The 19,269-nt window shown below is 32.6% G+C and overlaps 3 protein-coding genes across 16 annotated transcripts in view; 1 reads left to right on the forward strand and 2 right to left on the reverse strand.

Moving 5' to 3' along the window:
* Positions 1 to 19,269, forward strand: part of LOC130899969 (disks large 1 tumor suppressor protein) — a 1,257,949-nt gene that overhangs the window by 175,948 nt on the left and 1,062,732 nt on the right. The window lies entirely within an intron of this gene.
* LOC130899974 (protein PRRC2C-like) lies at positions 1,218 to 3,237 on the reverse strand. Its single transcript, XM_057810248.1, has 2 exons — positions 3,187 to 3,237; positions 1,218 to 2,673 (listed from the first exon to the last, which is right to left on the reverse strand). The coding sequence occupies exons 1-2, from the start codon at positions 3,199 to 3,201 to the stop codon at positions 1,306 to 1,308; spliced, it is 1,383 nt and encodes a 460-aa protein (XP_057666231.1). The 5' UTR covers positions 3,202 to 3,237; the 3' UTR covers positions 1,218 to 1,305.
* LOC130899970 (uncharacterized) lies at positions 6,617 to 9,173 on the reverse strand. 3 transcript variants are annotated; one of them, XM_057810241.1, is made up of 3 exons: positions 9,084 to 9,173; positions 7,842 to 8,574; positions 6,617 to 7,787 (listed from the first exon to the last, which is right to left on the reverse strand). In XM_057810241.1, the coding sequence occupies exons 1-3, from the start codon at positions 9,096 to 9,098 to the stop codon at positions 6,703 to 6,705; spliced, it is 1,833 nt and encodes a 610-aa protein (XP_057666224.1). In that variant the 5' UTR covers positions 9,099 to 9,173; the 3' UTR covers positions 6,617 to 6,702. The 3 variants fall into 3 exon arrangements, with proteins under 3 accessions (XP_057666224.1, XP_057666223.1, XP_057666222.1); XM_057810240.1 differs by having other exon boundaries at positions 6,617 to 7,805; XM_057810239.1 differs by having other exon boundaries at positions 6,617 to 8,574.

Below are 19,269 nucleotides of genomic sequence, written 5' to 3' on the forward strand. Positions count from 1 at the left end.
CAAACTCAAGAAGAAATTTATGAAGTACTGATTCGAATCGAGCAGCGTTTCGATGCGATTGCAGTACTGATAACTGCGTTCACACTGGACCAATAGACGTTGTTTGCGAATATTATGAAATAGGTGAAGTTTTCCGGAGAATTGTCAGGATTGTGCTGCCTTAGAAAAGTTACATTGCCATCATTAATTCCGCAAACAAGAGCCACTGCATTCATTGCTTCGTGGCGAAACATCAGAATAAGGAAAAACTCAAAAATACAATGGTTCCTTCTCAAAGACATAATTTTGGGCAGACATTAACGAAGTACGAGTATTTAGACTTACATCCAAGGTACTAATTAATTTTAATGTGCCTTGGTTAACAGCGTAAAATTTAGTACTAAGAATTAGCTCCGTAGTAATCATGCTTCAGATGAACCAACCAAGTTTGTGCAATGGAACGAATTTGGTGGTAAGTAAATTGACGCTTGACGCGACGATACTTAAAGAAAAATTCGATGGTGAAAAAGTTCTCATTCCGAAGATCTCGATGATTCCAACGAATTTGTCGTTTGAGTTCATAGAACTTCAATTTCCGATTCGTCTTGTATTCGCCGTGACCATTAACAAATCACTAGATCAATCTTGGAAAGTTTGTGCCCTGAATATAGAAAATCCATATTTTTCTGATGATCTATTATATGGGGGTCGAAAAACCATCTGTTGGTTCACTGATGAGTGCAAACTATGCGCCAAAATAACTGACCAGAAAAAGATATTCGATTTTCTTCTTCTGCTTCTAAAGCTGAACAAAGTTCGCCGGGTTAGCTAGGTGTAAGTAGAATATGAGTTAAAAATTCTTCAAAAGCATTCAATAATGATGGAAGGTCTTCAATAACAAATATCTCATGCTTCTGAATGTGAAATTCTTAAGAATGCAGAGCATTTTAATTTTTAATATCGTCCTATTCATTGAGGAGTAACAATGAATTACATATAAATATTTAAAGAGTTATATGCTTAATGATTTTACGTTCTCGTTTGTTATTCGCAGTTTTTGTTTTGAATAATTGCGATGAAATTCTAAAAATTAATGATCAACTCATTTTCATATCTAGCGGCTTATTTATGATTTAAGTAGATCAATAATAATTTTTTCCAGTTTTGTTGGTTACTTTTGTACAACAAATATTCACACACAACAACACATGACTTTTTTGAAAATAAAAATTCTCCAATTTGTTCAGAAAATGTATTAACAAATTTATTTTCATTTACATGTTATATCGAATATCATCATTTTATATACAACAGTCTAAAAACATTTTATTGTTTCTTTTCGTCATTTTTTTCGGCTTTACGTGCTACGATGTTGTGAACATTTCCAAATGTGTTTGGGAAAACTGCACCAGATGAAACGAATTGTGGAGAGCTGGAGTATCCATATCCGGTATTCGAAAATTCAGATCCCGATGACACGACTCCAGATGATAGCCCGTTGTATTCTCCTACAGTTTGGAAATCTGAAAGACCTGAAGATACACCTGTAGATACTACACCAGAAGAAAGGAGATCAGAGGAAGGGAAACCGGAAGAGACGAGGCCAGAGGATACTACTCCAGAAGAAAGGCCTGTTTGTACAGTTTCTCCTAATCCTACTACTGAACCGGAAGCAGATGTAACTACCGGTGGTGAAACGCGTTGCTGAACCAATACGACAGGTTTCTTGACAGTTTCGATGTTGTGATGTACCTTATATATTTCTGGAACCTTCACGACAACTGGTTGAGGAACATTGACTCTTACTCTCTTTTCCACTGGAACAGGGTAGGGTTGTGATACAGGTACATTTACAACTTGAGGAACTTTCACGTAAACTGGCTTTTCAACAGGTACAGTTACGGTTCTTGTTACTTGTACTGGGTAAGGCTTCTCTACTGGGTATGGTACTTTAACATGAACATTATATGGCACTGGGTGAGGTACATGTACGGGATATGGTTTTTCAACGGGTACTGGGACATTTACTCTCACTTGAACTGGTACTGGTTTTTCAACTTTAACTGGGTAAGGGGCTGGTACTGGAACGGTTTTTGTAACCGGGTAGGGTTGTGGTACTGGTACTGGTACTTTAACTTTGTTCACAACATTGTGTATGGTGTGACGAGCCAATTCTTGATTTGTTACAACTGGTGCGGTAGAATAACTTGAACCATAAGCTGTACCTAGACCATAAGTTGATCCCAAACCATAGGTAGATCCCAAACCATAAGTAGATCCTAAACCATAACCGGAACCATAACTCAAACCAGAACCGTAACCCAAACCTAAGGAAGAATAGCCTAATCCAGATGCAATAGTGCTCACTGGGTATTGACCATATGATCCAATTCCAGCAGCATAACCTGAACCAGATGCATAATATCCTGATGAACCAAGTCCTGAACCAATTGTGCTTAAAGTTGATTGGTCATATAATCCGGTAGATGGGAGTGTTTGTCCAATTACTCCGGTTGAGGCAAGTCCGGATGATGAGGACCAAAGACCTCCAGATACTAGGCCAGATGATGTCAGTCCAGAAGATAAGACACCATCTAAAGTCTCAGGGTAGTATAAACTCTGACGTTTCGATTTTTCTGATTTCTTAGGTTCATCAGGGGTAGTGGCAACGGCCAAAACCACAAAACTGAGTACCTGTAAAATAAATTCATATTATCAAAATGTATCATCATATCATTTTCATATTTTTTGTTCGGACATAGTTGTATCGATACTGATGAATACCAAAAACAACAATAAATTGATAGGTGGTGTGTTAATTTTGAATAAATAGATCAAAGAGGAATGATTTGTAAATGGAAAAATGATAAATATATTGAATTTGTTCTGACGAAATGAATAAAAATCTATGTCATTTAAGTTTGTACATAATAGAAAAATCTACCCACGATTTAAAGTCTGAAAAATGTTCACATTTATTAAGCAAATGTCATTTATATTTAGGTGTATGTGAAAGATGTAGTAATTTTAAAAAAATTACATTATTCGATACAATTAATGAATGTGAAGTGAATTAATGGAGAAGAAGTGAAAATAATATCAATATAACGTGTTAACAGTAATAAGGTACATATTTATTGAATATTTATAAAAATATGTTATTTCAACGTTCGTTGAAATTATAAAATTATTACAAGCAATATTTACCAGAAGTAATTTCATCTTCTATTGCTTCTAGGCACAAACAACAAATGATACGGTATTCTTTAAAAATTCACCTATTTATATGATACTATTTCCAATAACAAATTCACGACGAAGGCCATTTTCAACCTGTTTTTAGAATTGATTTAAATTGGTTGAACCGGATAAAGTTAAAAGATCGAAGGATGATCTGTATTTAATTAGCAAATCAACCTTAAAAATTATATTATATTTGAATGTTTTATGGTATTATAAACGCATATAATATTTATTCATCACTTGCGAATGTTTCTATTATTTTTAATTTGTTCCTAAAGTTTTCTTCGTTGTTTTATTCTTCTATAGTTTCAAATTATCCACGCATTTTTAAAATTCCGTTAAATTATTAGATTTCTCTATTTACGTTTAGTTGATTTTATCCTACGTCTTGAAATTAGCAAAAGGAACAATGAAAAGTGATACATGAAAGGAACGTTTCCGTTTATTGGAGGCTCAAGTGAAACTGCTCTACTTAGATGAGTTAAATAATAGGTAGATGAAGATGGAAAATAATTTAGAAAATTAATGGAATTTCAAGTATAGAATGGTATTTTCCATCGCTCATATCTAGGCGTAAGACAAGCATAGTAAAGTGCGGGGGTACTAACTCATTTTTTGTGAATGTTCATAACTTATCAGATGAACAAAATTCTTATCGAACTTATAAAGTCTTATCAAACATTCAAAAATTTAATAATACAGCCCTTATACTTTGGATTTCTATCAATATATAGATCTCGACTTCGTCACTTATTGATGTTCATAAAAAATTCTTGAGGTTCTTTCTGATGTTTTAGAAATTTTAAATCGAGTATGTAAGCTGATTTTAGTACGAAATTTCAAAACATTAACACTTCATAAGCTAGGGAATGGAGGTTTATATGATATTTCCACAAATTATAAACCTGACTGTCTGAAAATAATACTATAAATATTCAAGAATTTGTAGTTAATTATTCCACCATATAAATTAGTACATGAAATGCAAGAAATCTTCCTAATGTGTTCCATCTGTGATTGATACTGAAGCTAGTATTCGGCGCAGATTGAGCCCCAAAGTACAAAATTCATTTTTTACGCGGTTTGAATGCGCTAAATTTGATCACAATACTAGGTATTTCAAAATAGTTACGCTCACTTGAACTTTTTTTTCTTTGAATGGAATATTTTTCGTTTTTTTTTTTTTCAATTAAGTTTTGTCCATCTTTATGAACATATACTTATACGCCTCCTGAATTCCCTTGTGTCCGTGCAGTAGTTAAAAATCATTGTCCTTCATAGTCAACGCGTCTATTGTCTAAATAAAGATAAAATTATCACTAAGATGATGTAGGCGATAAGCAATTCAAGACTTTCCTGCATCCGTTGGTGATACTCATTTTGAACACACTATTCACATTACCACTACATATGGAACCAAGCTTCTAACTCTACAAGCTCTAATTTCACAAACTCTTCTCCTTAGACAAGATATATGGCTGACCATTTCGTTATTAAAAGAACTATTGTATGGTAGTGATAAGACCAAGACACATATTTTCACTAAGTCCTGAGATTTACGAAGTTGTTGCTTGTACAGTTCGAAGCTTGGTAACTTCTTGTCAGCACGAGACATTTGACAACATTCTACATGGTAAGAAATATTTGTATTAAGGGCATTTTAATCTATTTTCCAAATATAGCCATACCACAACTCCCTAAGAATCGTGAGAGTTTTTTGAATTGTCTCTTACTGTGAAAAAGCGCAGCTCATCAGATACTGGAGATACGATTTTTTTCTAAATACATTAACTTTCTATAAGTAGACTTCTTGTCACCAATTATGAATAGTATTTGCTTTTTAGTTCTAATAGGCTACTAATTTTTTTGTTGCGCTTATGGTAACCCTAGAATAACGAAACTCCCACCACATAATGTGACATGGCTCTATCCACTCGTATTTTTCCAGTTCTTAAATCCTTAGCTTTCTTTTATCTATGCTAGTGATGGTCGTCACAAAAAAGAAGAAGCGAAAACTCGAAGAACATATCACGATCGAATTTTGAATGAATTTGTACGATACGGTGGCCGAAATTCACGGTAAAGTATTAAAATTGTTCCTAAATGATTCTATGGCTCGTATACAACTATTTCGTTGTTATAAAATGCTCCAAAACCCAAAAGAAACTCACAAGAACAAGACGAGAGCAGGTAAAAACGACATACCTGTATCAAATATTCTATTACGAAGGTCTCGATAAATTTTAAATTTAGGCCAACAGAATGTGCCCAGACATCGCGTTACATAACGACAATGTACTATATCACTTTGAATGTGACCAAAAAAATCTATGGCCGCGCCAATTCTTTTTTACCAAAATCAAAAACGACTTTTTATATGAAATCCACAAATATGAAACCTGATATATACGAAATATTCAGCTTTCAGATATTTTCTATGTTTGAACAGGTTGCTAGCCCTCTACAAAAAATCCAGTTACTGCCAGTTTAGAAAAACATTTGCTAGTATGTTCCGAGGAGAACGTCTCAGGGAAATGAGGTTTTGTTTGAAATATGCCCAACAACTACGTCTATCTGAACAGTTTTTTTCACTTTTCATAAGTAATTTATATCGACCAGCTTACCAACAGTTTTGTGATTAATTGAAGTAACATCATTCAAAATATTATTTTCCAAAATAGGTTTAAAATATCCAATAAACAATAATTATTAATGTAATACGAACTTCTTCGGTGGATTTAATGAAGGTTTGAAAAGAACAAGAACAAATCGATCAAGAAAAAGTTCTTTTGCAACAGGAAAATTCAGGATCACGAACACGTGTAATTTACATTCATGAAAATGCTACAAATTGCTTTATCGTTCACCCTATTTTTCGGATATAGAACCGAGTTATCTTATCAACCGATTTCATTGATTAATTTTGGACAGATTGAAATTTTTATTCGCAATTCAAAATTCGAGACATAAAGTATACTTTTTATTCTCTTTCAAATAAAAACTCACTAAAACGTTCAAGTTCCTTGAATAAATATTGAAAAAAAATCTATTTATCGCTTATGACATCGCTCTAATGGCAGATAGTTGATTGTTATTGATAAGGACTTATCCCAAAAGTTGCTTTCAAGATCGTAAAAAATAGAATTATAACATACAAGGGTATGTATACAATTCCAAAGGCATTGGTGTATTGATCAGTATCATTTGAAACAAAAATTTATTTGAGTGAGATATCTGCCTACAAAGTAGTTCGTCCATTTTGGCAATTCTGGATTTCTTACAAGGGATTTTCTTTATAAATTAAAATAAACACCCTTCTTTAATGATATTTCAAAATATGGTCCTTCCTCTATTAATTTGCGAAAAAAAACCATTACTTTGCTCAATAAAAAACTTATTCCTTATAAACATATATTAACAAAAACACTACAATTTTTGTCGAATATCAACATTATATATTACCAAGATTGATAAAAGAATTTACTGTTTCTTTTCTTCTTTATTTTCGGCTTTACGAGCTATGATGTTGTGAACATTTTCATGGTGCGTGGCACATGGTACAGCTGAACCAGAAGTTACTACTTCTGAGCCAGATAATCCAGACAGACCGGTATTAAAGAATTCAGATCCCGAAGTTTGGAATCCCGAAGAGTCTACTCCAGATGATAGTCCGTTGAATCCTCCTACAGTAGATTGGAAATTTGAGAGTCCCGCTGTAGAAATTCCGGAAGATATATCAGTAGATGATATTCCAGAACCGAAAAGACCAGAGGAAGAGATACCGGAAGATGCAAGGCCAGCATTAGTAATACCTGATGAAGTAAAGTCAGAAGACGCTAATCCTGAAGTACCAGAATATATTCCAGAAGATACAACTCCAGATTGTCCTGAGGAAGTGAATCCAGCGCCTAATCCCCCTACTCCAGACGAAACAGATGTTACAACTGGTGCTGAAACTCGTTGTTGAACTAATACGACAGGTTTCTTGATAGTTTCGATGTTGTGATGTACTTTATATATTTGTGGAACCTTGACGACAACGGGATGAGGAACATTGACTCTCACTTTTTTCTCTACTGGCACGGGGTAAGGTTGTGGTACAGGTACTCTTACAACTTGAGGAACTTTCACGTAAACTGGCTTCTCAACAGGTACAGTTACGGTTCTTGTTACTTGTACTGGATAAGGTTTCTCTACTGGGTATGGTACTTTTACCTTAACTTGATATGGTACTGGGTGGGGCACTTGTACTGGATATGGTTTTTCTACAGGTACTGGCACATTAACTTTTACTTGGACTGGAACTGGTTTATCAACTTTAACTTGATAGGGAACTGGTACTGGAATAGTTTTTGTAACCGGGTAAGGTTGTGGTACTGGTACGGGTACTTTGACTTTATTAACAACATTATGTATCGTGTGTCTGGCCACTTCTTGATTAGTTACAATTGGTCCTGAGCTGTAGTATTGAGATTGGGGGTAAGAATATCCTGAACCATAAGAGGAGGAACCTAATCCGTAACCAAATCCTGTACCATAGTTCAAACCTGAACCATAGTTCAAACCTGAACCATAGTTCAAACCTGAACCATAACTCAATCCTGAACCGTAATTCAAACCTGAACCATAACTCAATCCTGAACCGTAATTCAAACCTGAACCATAACTCAATCCTGAACCGTAATTCAAACCTGAACCATAACTTAATCCTGAACCCAAGGATGATATGCCCAAGTTTGACGATGAGGTATATCCTAAATTAGAAGAAGAAATTCCAGATCCGATTCCAGAAGAATAGCCCAAACCGTACAATCCAGCTCCAGAGGAATATCCCAGACCAGATGAAGAGATTCCGGATCCAATTGAGTTCAATGCCGATTGACCGGTATATTCAACTCCAGAAGAGATACCTAAATCTGACGAGGAAACTCCAGATCCAATTGAACCTGATGTTGATTGTAATCCAGCAGAATAGTCCAAACCAGTTGAAGAGATTCCGGTTCCAATTGTATCTAATGCAGATTTAACTCCAGAAGAATATCCTGAACCGGATGAGTGGTATCCAGATAAGCCAAATCCAGAACCAATCGAGCTCAGCGAAGATTGACCATATGATCCGGCAGATGATAAGATTCCGGTTGAATCTAGACCGGATGATGAAGATACGAGACCTCCAGACACTATACCGGATGTTTCTAGTCCAGTAGAGATGCCACCGTTACCTTGTGGGAAATTTTCAAAAGACTGTTGGAAGTATCCACTATGGCGCTTAGATTTTTCTGCTACCTCAAGAGATTTTTTGTTAGATGTTTCTGGAGTAGTGGCAGTAGCCAAAACCACAAAGCAAAGTACCTATGAAATAAAGTTCAATATTCAATATACATGACAAGTAAATAATTCAATGGAAGATTTATTTTTTTTTATTACAAAGATGGTCGAAATGAGTACGAGTCATAAAGAAATACGTAAATGTTGTTTTGAGGATTAATTGCATGATTCGTTGAAATAAATTCATTTTATGAATTTTAGTTGAATAAAGTTTTGTGAATCATTCCAACTTCTTAAAAACAGAACCAAAAATATTTGACTATATCTGGAAACTATTTGAATGGGAACAATTATTTGTAATTTGATCAATGGATTGAAAACTGTTCTTTAAATTCACTGCAAAGGTTTCTGAGTCGATTAACTTGAACATCTAAATAATAGAAACTTGCAACAAGTTGAAAATACTACAGTGTATGACGAAGTTGATATTTTTTAATGAAAAATCATTGTCATCTTCCAAGTAATGTCAATATATTAGTAAAAAAAAATTGTTATTAGTGTTTATTGATGAAGGAATTTAATATTAAACTTACCAAAAATGCTTTCATCTTCCAGTAAGTCTAAGACACAAACAAGAAGTGATAATGTCTCCTCACAAAATTTACCTATTTATATGATAGAATTACTAGCATCAGATGTCAAGATGAAGGACATTTTCAACCAGTTTTTAGTATTCATATTTCTATTTTTCTATGATTCATAAATCTAATTGCTCGTACCGGAATCAATTCAGAGATAAAAGGATGATCTTATGTATTGAAACAGGTATTTGATTTATTCTAGCGACTCTCAATTTTATTTAACTTTATGTAAATTATCAACAAAGCATATAACTTATGTTTTTCTCCAATTACTAAACAATTCCATTACTTCTTAATTCTTAACCGGATAAACAAAATTTTTGCGATAAAAAGTGTACATTTGAAATAAACGAACGGTTGCGTAAGACACACGAATGGCAGTAATTGATTCCACCTTATAATACAATTTACATTTCTAATTATAACATTAAAATATTGGCTTTAGTATAATCTCACAACTTTGCAATATTATACTATTCCTATGCTACAGATTTTTAATAGTTTTTAGTAACCACTGTATTCATGTTTAAAGGATAGACCATAGGAAAATATTCATGTTTTCAATTCTATTTTTTTAATCATTCAACTCCGACTAATAATAACATGAAGATTGAAAATTATTATGGTATGAATCTGCTTCTTACCAACATCCAATTTTCTTATTCAATAATTTTAAGGAATTAAAATAAAACTTGAAATATCAATTTCCAACATCTTTATTTATGAAAAGCATTGATGAAGATATGATAAATCTATTAAGCATTTTACAATTTTTACAATAAATAGTGTTGGTTATAAATGGCATTTGAGATATTACTGTTTCTTGGAGATATTTTTGTGTGTTTTAAAAATTAAAAGTGATGATCTTCTGCTATAGACAAGGCTATAACACCTCACGAACATACAGAAAATGGCTGCTGTAATTAATCATATCGTTTCCGTTGTGGAAATTCTGTTGTCTTCGCTTCTACAAACCTTTCACTGAAAAAGTCGATGTAGTTTTCATATGAAATACATCGACATGCAACTTTTTGAGATATTACTGATGTACTCGACATCAATCATTATAATATTTCAAAAAGGTTACACTACGAAACCTGAATTGACTAAGGTTATGCTGTGTGTAGTGTGAAACGGGTCCCTACTTGACTTAATTACAGAGGGAATTCAAGGAAAACTTCTGGAGTTAGCGAATTGAGGTATAGTGGTCCACCATGACAACGTCAAGCTACACATATTTTTAGATGGACTTATACCCACCTCTTCATCATTTGTTTTGGTTTTTGCAGAAAAAAAAGTGGATGTTAAAATTTTTTTGCCATCAAGCGACTGAAATTCTATATCAATGTGAGTATGAAGCTACTAGAAAAATGGCAAATGTTTAAATAACATCTATTTGAAATAAAAATAAATTTTATTGAAAACTGCTTAACCCTATGCATATATGTAATGAAAATTGATTTAAGCTTTCTTTGCTGCCTTATTCTGCGTATTGCGGGCCAATATGTTATGATTTTCCCAAGTTCCATAAGTTTCGTAGGGTAATCCCCAGTCGGAAGTTTGTTCATTGTATACAGGCAATTGTACATCGTTCACTACTGGAGAAACGTGGTTTCCCGTGTAGACAGGATTTTTAATTTTAACGATCATTGGATCTGGTACAGTAACAGTTACTTTACGATTGACGGCAACTGGGTAGGGTTGTGAAACTGGTACTTTAACGATTTCGGGAACTTTGACGTAGACAGGTTTTTCAATTGGTACTGGTACGCTTTTAGTGATTGGTACTGGATACGGTTTTTCAACTGGATACGGCACTTTAACTTTTACAGGGTAAGGTACTTGGTGGGGTACATGTACGGGGTAAGGCTTTTCGACTGGGTATGGTACGTTTACTCTAACTTTTACTGGTATGGGTTTCTCGACATGAACCGGATACGGTTGAGCAACTTTAACAGTTTTTTCGATAGGTACCGGAATAGGTTGCGTTACAGGCACTGATATTTTGTTTATTACATTATTAACGGTACGTTGTGAGTAATATTCAGGTTCTACCGAGATGTATGGTGATTGTTCTTGATAGTACTGGAATGTTTCTGGATAAAAAGGAGTATCCTGATAATAATCTGGCGTATTGAATCCATCGACGATTTCCTCCAATAGTTGACGTTTTGATTTCTCACTGCCAGAGTTCGTTTCTTTAGCAGCGATCACCAAGACTGCGCACGATAAAATCTGAAATAATAATTTAGATATATTCATATAAATGAAAAAAATTCTGTGCGTGACGGAAATTGGAGATAAAAACCTCAAGTCATGAGATATTGATTTATTTTGACGTAGGATCTGGATAATTTTCTTAAAATAGTTTTATGCCTTATGGATTATTAAGATTCAAACTAATATAGCACTAAAGCTGAAATTAATTCTATTTATTCTATTCGTTACAAAATATTTAATTAATCATGCTAGTCAGAAATAACGCTTTCTGTCATATTTATTGGACACCAAACCATTGTGACTACAGTACTTTCTTAATTTGGAGACTATTCAAATCATTATATAATATTTAATACTGTCAGTTATTCTTAGATCCATTCAATATCTAGTTGTGCATTATCATCAACCTGATTTTTCGATATACCCAAATGCTGAAGGAAGTAATAATTACCAACTTCTAAATGTTTGTAATAATGGTTCAACTTACCAAAAATGTGTTCATATTTGATAGAACACTTTGCGTAGAATGATATCTTGACTCACTTTACATATTCTTTTTATATATTTTGGACTTGATATCATTAAAACCGTCAGCCTGTTTTCACAATGAATATGGATCACAAAACGTATAAACTGAAAATACCTGATTAATGATTTGACTTAATTCAATTTCGGTGAGATACTTTATCAATATGCATGAGTTGATTACAATAAATAAGTTATTGAAGATCCTATAAGATTGAAATTATTATATTTATTGGAAGAATATACATTATTGACATTTTGTTACATATTTTAAATATTAACCTCTACGGTTAAGACAGATATTTGAATTTTTCGTTATCTTATGGAATAAGAATTGTCTCAGACCTGCGGAAGAAGGTTTAACGAGATTTTTGAATCTATCGATGAATTGTGATGCCCGGCATTCATAATCAAGCACCAAATTATGTATCCGAAGGTTTGAAGAAAGTGGAAAAAAGTCAGTGAATCGTAGAATAACTCTTTCTAGAAAATATCTCTGGAAAAATTCACGGTATCACTATGACAAGTCCAGCTGAAGAAATTGGTCCCTAAATGTGTGATTGCATGCAAATCTCTTCGACGTACTGACGAATGATTCTGAGTCCCTAAACTACATTTTAGACAGTTTGTACTATTTAAAGTAACGAAGCTCTAAAGTAACTTTATGCGACGATAAACATGGTCTAACAAATGAGAGATAAGCTTCGTTGACATTAGAAAATTTTACAATTTTATCGACAAAGCATCTTTATATTGATAACAAACTGATAGGAATGAGAATTTTTTTTAGAACCAGAGCCTTTTTTATCAAAACCGCTCCTATTACTGTACTAATACATCACTGCATTTATCAAATTCAGTTTATTTTTCTTGTTCTTGAACTAATTTGTTGTTGAACTTGCATGACAATATTGTCAGAAATAATGTACTTCATTTCAAAATTCTATTCTCCTAAAATTAATGTATACATATACTGTTTATTGGCATAAAAAATACATGAAATAATTAATTACATTGAGTTGAAATATTTGAATATACATTCACTTCAATAAACACATAAATAACCACAGAAACCTAATCCTAAACTTATTTAAGTTAACTGTTACATAAAAGAAATGAAACAAATCAAAAAAGTGAAGTAAAAAATTAAAATTTTTTCATATAACATGAAATCATTTTTGTATAAATAAAGCATTACAATCAATGTACGTTCTCAGTTTCTTTTTAATCAAGAACTGTCAATTAATTTCTGAATATCTTTTTTTGGTTGGGTTCCATAAATATAATTTTTTAGTGCAATCTTGAATCTTCTTAGTACATTTTCTTTTTTTATATCATATGTTATATCATACAGTCCCCAAGTACAAATAACTTCTCTGTCCTATGTTCTTTTTCATAAGGGGTGCAGCAAACTTTTGTTTATTCCTAGTTTCAAAGCCATGTGTTCGTCCTTGTAATTTATCTCTGTTATATTGTCTTAAATTAACGTGTGAATAATATATTTGAAGGACATCTAATACTTTAGCTTCGATGTTTATCAGTGGGGTACTTGTTATTCTTGTTCAGGAGTGATTTCAAAATTGTATTTTGCGAAACTATAGTGTGTTTCTGAAACACCACCCCAGCCTATGATGCCATAACCTCCACTAAACTTTGATAAACCATAACTCCCTCTTTTATATTCAAAAATTCGACAATTTCTTTAAAACTATATAGAAGGCTTCTTAATTTTTTTGTTAAGTCTAACATTATTCCCAAATTTTCAATTTCATTTGCTGGTTTTATTGTGAAAGAATTTTGTATTGTTATATCAAATTTTGAAAGAGCTGTCTCGAAGCTGGTAGATAAACTGTTCTTTTCAAATTCACCGTTAATAATCTATAGTCCAACCAAGTTTTAATTTCTACAAAATCCCTTTCAATTTCCAATTTCAAGTTGTACCAGTTTGTGTCTTTTTATACGACCACAGTCTCATCAGCAAAGCTGACGATTTGTTACATTTTCTCCAATAAAAATATATTATTCACGTAAATAGTGAATAACAATGGGCCCATGGGTCATAAATCGGTGTATTGAGCTCCCTATAAAAATCTAAAATAATTTTTATACCCTTTTAATCCCTGATTTTAGACAATACAGTCATTCCCTAGCGATTAAACTCTCACTTCATTTCCCCGGGAGTACATTTAATTAGGAAAAATGTCATATTGATTAATTATAATGTCAAATCAACGTTATACTGCTCGTATACGATAACTTGGACAACCTTTATATATTTTAAGCCCAAAATTAGAATGAACCATTGTATGTTCATGACTTACCCAGATATCTCAAAGACTTGAAAGCATTTGATCGTTACATTGAGGGTGTAGAATAAAGAGGCATTAGGTTAGATGTAGTCTTCCTTAATGAACGTGTTAATACTGTATTCAACCTTCACTCACTGTTCAAAAATACAAAATTCACTGAAACATTTGCTTGTTATGAATAATAACTGGAACTATTTCAAATAGTTACGTAATTTTAATACTTCAATGATGAAAAAAAATTGTGCTGGGAATGTTTCTTGATAATACAGGTGATAAATTAGAACGGAAAAAATTTCAAGTGTTTGCTGCAATGCGTTCAGAGGAAGATTTTAATAATTGAGGTTTGCCTAAATTATTGATATAAATTACAGGTATTCCACATTTAGAGCAAAAGACAAACAACACTTTTTAACGATCTTTTAACTGAATTCTTTAACTAACAGAGTTGTTAAGATATTTAATATTGGAGTAGTACCCGTTGAATGGTGCATTTTAATTGTTCCAATATTTACAGAAATGTATTCCTGAACACAAAATATTTTCTATTCAACTCAAAGCCTATGGTATTGGCATATCGGTCCTAAAAACGAGAACTCGAATCGCGATTTAGGTAACTGTTCAATTTATATAAGAATATTCAACATGCCTTTAAATTTATCTCACAAATCAGTATAATAAATTGAAATAAATGAAACAGCACAGTACACCAATTCTTCAGCTATAGCGTGACGTTCTAATACATTAAGTTCGTTCATAGAAAACCACTGTCAGTCAAATGATTGATGTTTTGCGTATATCCGCTCAAGGATATAACGTGGCTAGCATAAACAGATCTAGGCTCTTGTATTATACAATAAACTGTTCTTCTGATATAATAATATTTTCAATACCATACATCATTGGTCTTATCAAAATGATATCTTTAAAATCATTGGGAAACAAACTGAATGCATCTGAATATAATGCAGAAATTTGTCGATTCTATTTAAATTGAATTTTACGATGGTTTTTCTAAACGTTTTTAGTATTGAAATCATGGCAGTTATTGACTCTAGAGATTCAGCTTTGAGTTTATGAAGAATAAAAGATAGTTTTCTAACTCACCCTAATAAATAGAGATATTTATTGTGTTATCCTAAAACTCACAAAGGATATTTCCATTTTTCTCGGAATAACGGGTTTCTATTATGTCAAAATATCAAATTTCTGATTTAATGAACTCTCAATCCTGTAACTGTACACTTATACTCCAATAATATAATGGGGCTTTCATTGAGCACTTGTTATCTTCAAACTTAAATAAAACAAAGAGTGTGAGGTATAATCAAGATTTTAGATTCATTTGAAGCGCAGTTCAGATCTTAATTATCCAAAGTGAGGCAATTCGATTGTAAAGGAGGCCAAATCGAAAATGGACAAGTGCTTAACTCTTTTGCTCTGGGCCATTTAAATGCAGGTCTAGATTTCTGCGACAAAATTGAAAGAAAAAACCAAATTCTCAAATAATTGCGGTCATTGAATATCAACTGGGTGCCGAGTGAACCCCCTGATGCTTTGAAATCTCGTTAATCAACGCATTTTTCGTTTCAGTATCAAATAACTTCAATTAATGAAGAACGTGAGATGAGGTGACTCGTAAAGAATCTGTAGTCCAATGATGCCTAGCGAAAAAAAAGCTCGCACGGTTGTTGTAGCCAATATTATTGGATTTTTCGGATAAATCAAATATGCTGAAATGCAAAATGATTAGTTAGAAATTTATTTGATATAAAAGAAGCGGTGACATGACTTTGTGAGGAAACAGATATCAAATATCGAAATTTAACCCGATGTGTCTGAAAACTATTGTTACCGTTTTCTTTATCTTCATATTTAGCTGAATGTGGATTTAGCTGTAAATGATTTACTGATAATAAAAAACGAATTTGTCTGGATATAATAGTCCGGACAGATTTAGTGATTTCTTCCTAATACTTATCATTTAAGATTCTCAATTGAACAATTGAATTTTTTAATATTGAAAATTAAGTATATGTTACCTAATTGGGCATGAGAATTTAGGAAAGGTTTGGGTACGTCATGGCCCAAAAATGTTGAGAAACATTGCTCTTGCGCATAAATCAGAGTTTAACCGAAGGTATTTGCTATGTTGATTCGGAAAACCGATGAGATTTGTGGATTATTTGCTTCTTTGCAATAAAGACACACGGTCTTGGTGGACAGTTGATATCTCCTCTACTTGATATTATATGGTTCACAAATTATACGTCCAATGTGGCTATTTAGCTCGTAGCACCATCCTGTCGAAATCACATAAGTTGATAATTATTGATCTATAGCCCTCGACGTTGACAGTTACATTTTAAAAATGCAATATTCTAGTTTTATTGTGGAGATATTGGAGATATAGAGAAATACTTTATTGTCAAAAAATTGTTTACCATTTGTAGACAACAGCTTGTAAAAACTAAGAAACAACTCTACAAATAACTAAGTAAAGACAAAAGTAAAATAAAATCTAAATATGAACTATATACAAAGAAGCTACAATAAATAACAAAATCACCTTTTAAAATGTACATGTGAGAATTAACTATACGGTAATCTTACAATAGGTGATAATTTGTATTAAAAATCAATAACAATGTTGAACCAATACGCAGCATGCTCCGAATTAAATATTATTATTAGTGAATACGTCTTCAAGTTATTGCGAAATGTGGGCTAGGTATAATAGATTTGATTTCAAATGGCAAATTATTGTGCATTTTTTTACATTGTTAAGTATTGAGCCCTTAACAAATTCTGATTGTGGAGTAGGTAGGTAAAAGTCGTGCTCCGCGATCCTAAGTGCAACGATCTTTCTAAAATTGGAGAAATGTGCTAACGAATTAGGCAAACGGATTCAAAGATGAATAAGAAAGGAAGAGAGTCAACAGCTCTCTTTTGTAGTTTGAAGGGTTCACACACTGCTCAAGTCAAACGTTGAATTTTAAACTCTTACTACTATTTATTAATTACCCAAAAATACCACAAATCAAACATAGACTTTGAAATTGTTTATTCTACAAATATAATTCATTCCACCTGAACTCATTGCCAATCACCTTTCGGAAAATACTCACATTTTATCACTTCCTGTAAATGTTTCTAGTGATAGCAACAATAATGCGATTGGAGTATTTTTACTCATTATTTCAAAGTTCAGTAAACTGTAATGCATACCATCACACCTTTCCTGTCGAAAATGAAAATAGTTTATTTTAAAATAGTTTTTTCTAGTACCAACATCTCATCTAGATTAATCACTTTATCGTTTTATTCTATTTCTAAGCATTCCCACTGATTTACCTTCAATGTACAAAAAAATGTTTACATCTTTGTCCTCCACGATCATATAAGGACCTTTAAACAATTTGTGCATTTAATTCACTTTATTATCGTTTCGTAATAACATTTTTTCACCTAGTTGATAATTAATTTCTATCGAAATATTCCTTTTCTTTTATTTTGAATCTAAAATATTATTTCTCGCATCATCTCAAGCCTTCTGTAATCTACATTTGAGTTCTTGAGGATAATTACAAAGTTGTACAAGGGATCTATACTATTGCTGCAATTACGTAAAATTGTACAAGATTTTTCGAAAACTAGCTCAAATAGTGTATATTTGTACGTGTATTATTATATGAAAAAGACTAGAAACGTTTCCAGGCGCTCCAATTATTTATACCCTTAGCAACTTGCATTCGATCATATGTTGTTGGATGTTTATGCAAATTTTCCAAAGCACCCAAAGTTTCGAGAGGGTGTACGCTGGAATTTAATAGGTTAATTTCCAACATCTGACTAGTTTCCTTGAAAATATTTGACAAAAACATGAAAGTCTTCCCATAGATCTAGTTTCAAGAACATTGTCGATGTCTGTCACCTGTCAAAGCACTGAAGTCCATAGTAGAATTTCTGCGGCCCGCTAATCTTGTGCATTTTATTCACTTTATTATCGTTTTGTAAAAATACTTTTTCGCCTAGTTGATAATTAATTTCTTCACAATTTTTATCAAAATATTCCTTTTTTTTTATTTTGAATCTAAAATATTATTTCTCGCATCATCCTAAGCCTTCTGTAATCTACATTTGAGTTCTTGTGGATAATATTATACAAGGGATCTATACTATTCCAAGTAATTGCATAAGATTTTCCGGAAACGAGTTCAAATAGTGTATATTTTTTACATGTATTATTAAATGAAAAGGACCAAAGAGGTACCCAGGCACTCCAATTATTTATACCCATTCGAATGTTTATACGATTTTTCCAAACCACCCAAAGTTTCGAGATGGTGTACGCTGGAATTTAATCGGTTAATTTTCAACATCTGACTAGTCTTTTTAAAGTCCTTACAGGGATCAAGTAGATTGTTCTTTAACCTTATCGCCCAATGAAAATGAGTTTCTAATTGCTACAAAGTCCATTCAGCGAACACATGTCGTTGACTTCCAGAATCTGAGTCAGTTGAATGGTGGAGGTTCCTTTTATGGTACAAAATCCACCAAATTATGATTAGATTAGGATGAACTTCATGTGATTTAGATTACCAGTTATTTTCTCACTAACAAAAGTAATATTTTTGATATATGGTCCATTTCATTAACGTAAAAATGTTAAGTCTTTACTGAACGGACGATCTCAAACTTATATACCACATTGCAAACATTCCTCTAGATACGAAGTTTATTTTGAATGTAAAAACGCGTGGACATTTAACCAAATAAAACAATTATTTCAATAAAACTCATTATTGAACGTAAATAAATGAAAATCTTCCTATAGATCTTCTGCGGCCTGCTGTTCTCGTGCTGGAAAGCCCTGCTAAAAAACATTGTTTCCTATATTTCTTATTCAAACGCTAATCTTTTGGTGGTAATATATAATAGACGATTATTTGTTTGTTTTCAGGTTGAAATGATCTGAAAAATATGAGAAGCATTCCTTATTCTCGGCATAACTTAATGTTAATACAAAGTTGTTGTAACAAAATCATGTTGTTGATGTGTCTACAATGATGTATTTGATGGATTTA

This window comes from Diorhabda carinulata, chromosome 12, assembly GCF_026250575.1.
Source record: "Diorhabda carinulata isolate Delta chromosome 12, icDioCari1.1, whole genome shotgun sequence".
Lineage (NCBI taxonomy): Eukaryota > Metazoa > Arthropoda > Insecta > Coleoptera > Chrysomelidae > Diorhabda > Diorhabda carinulata.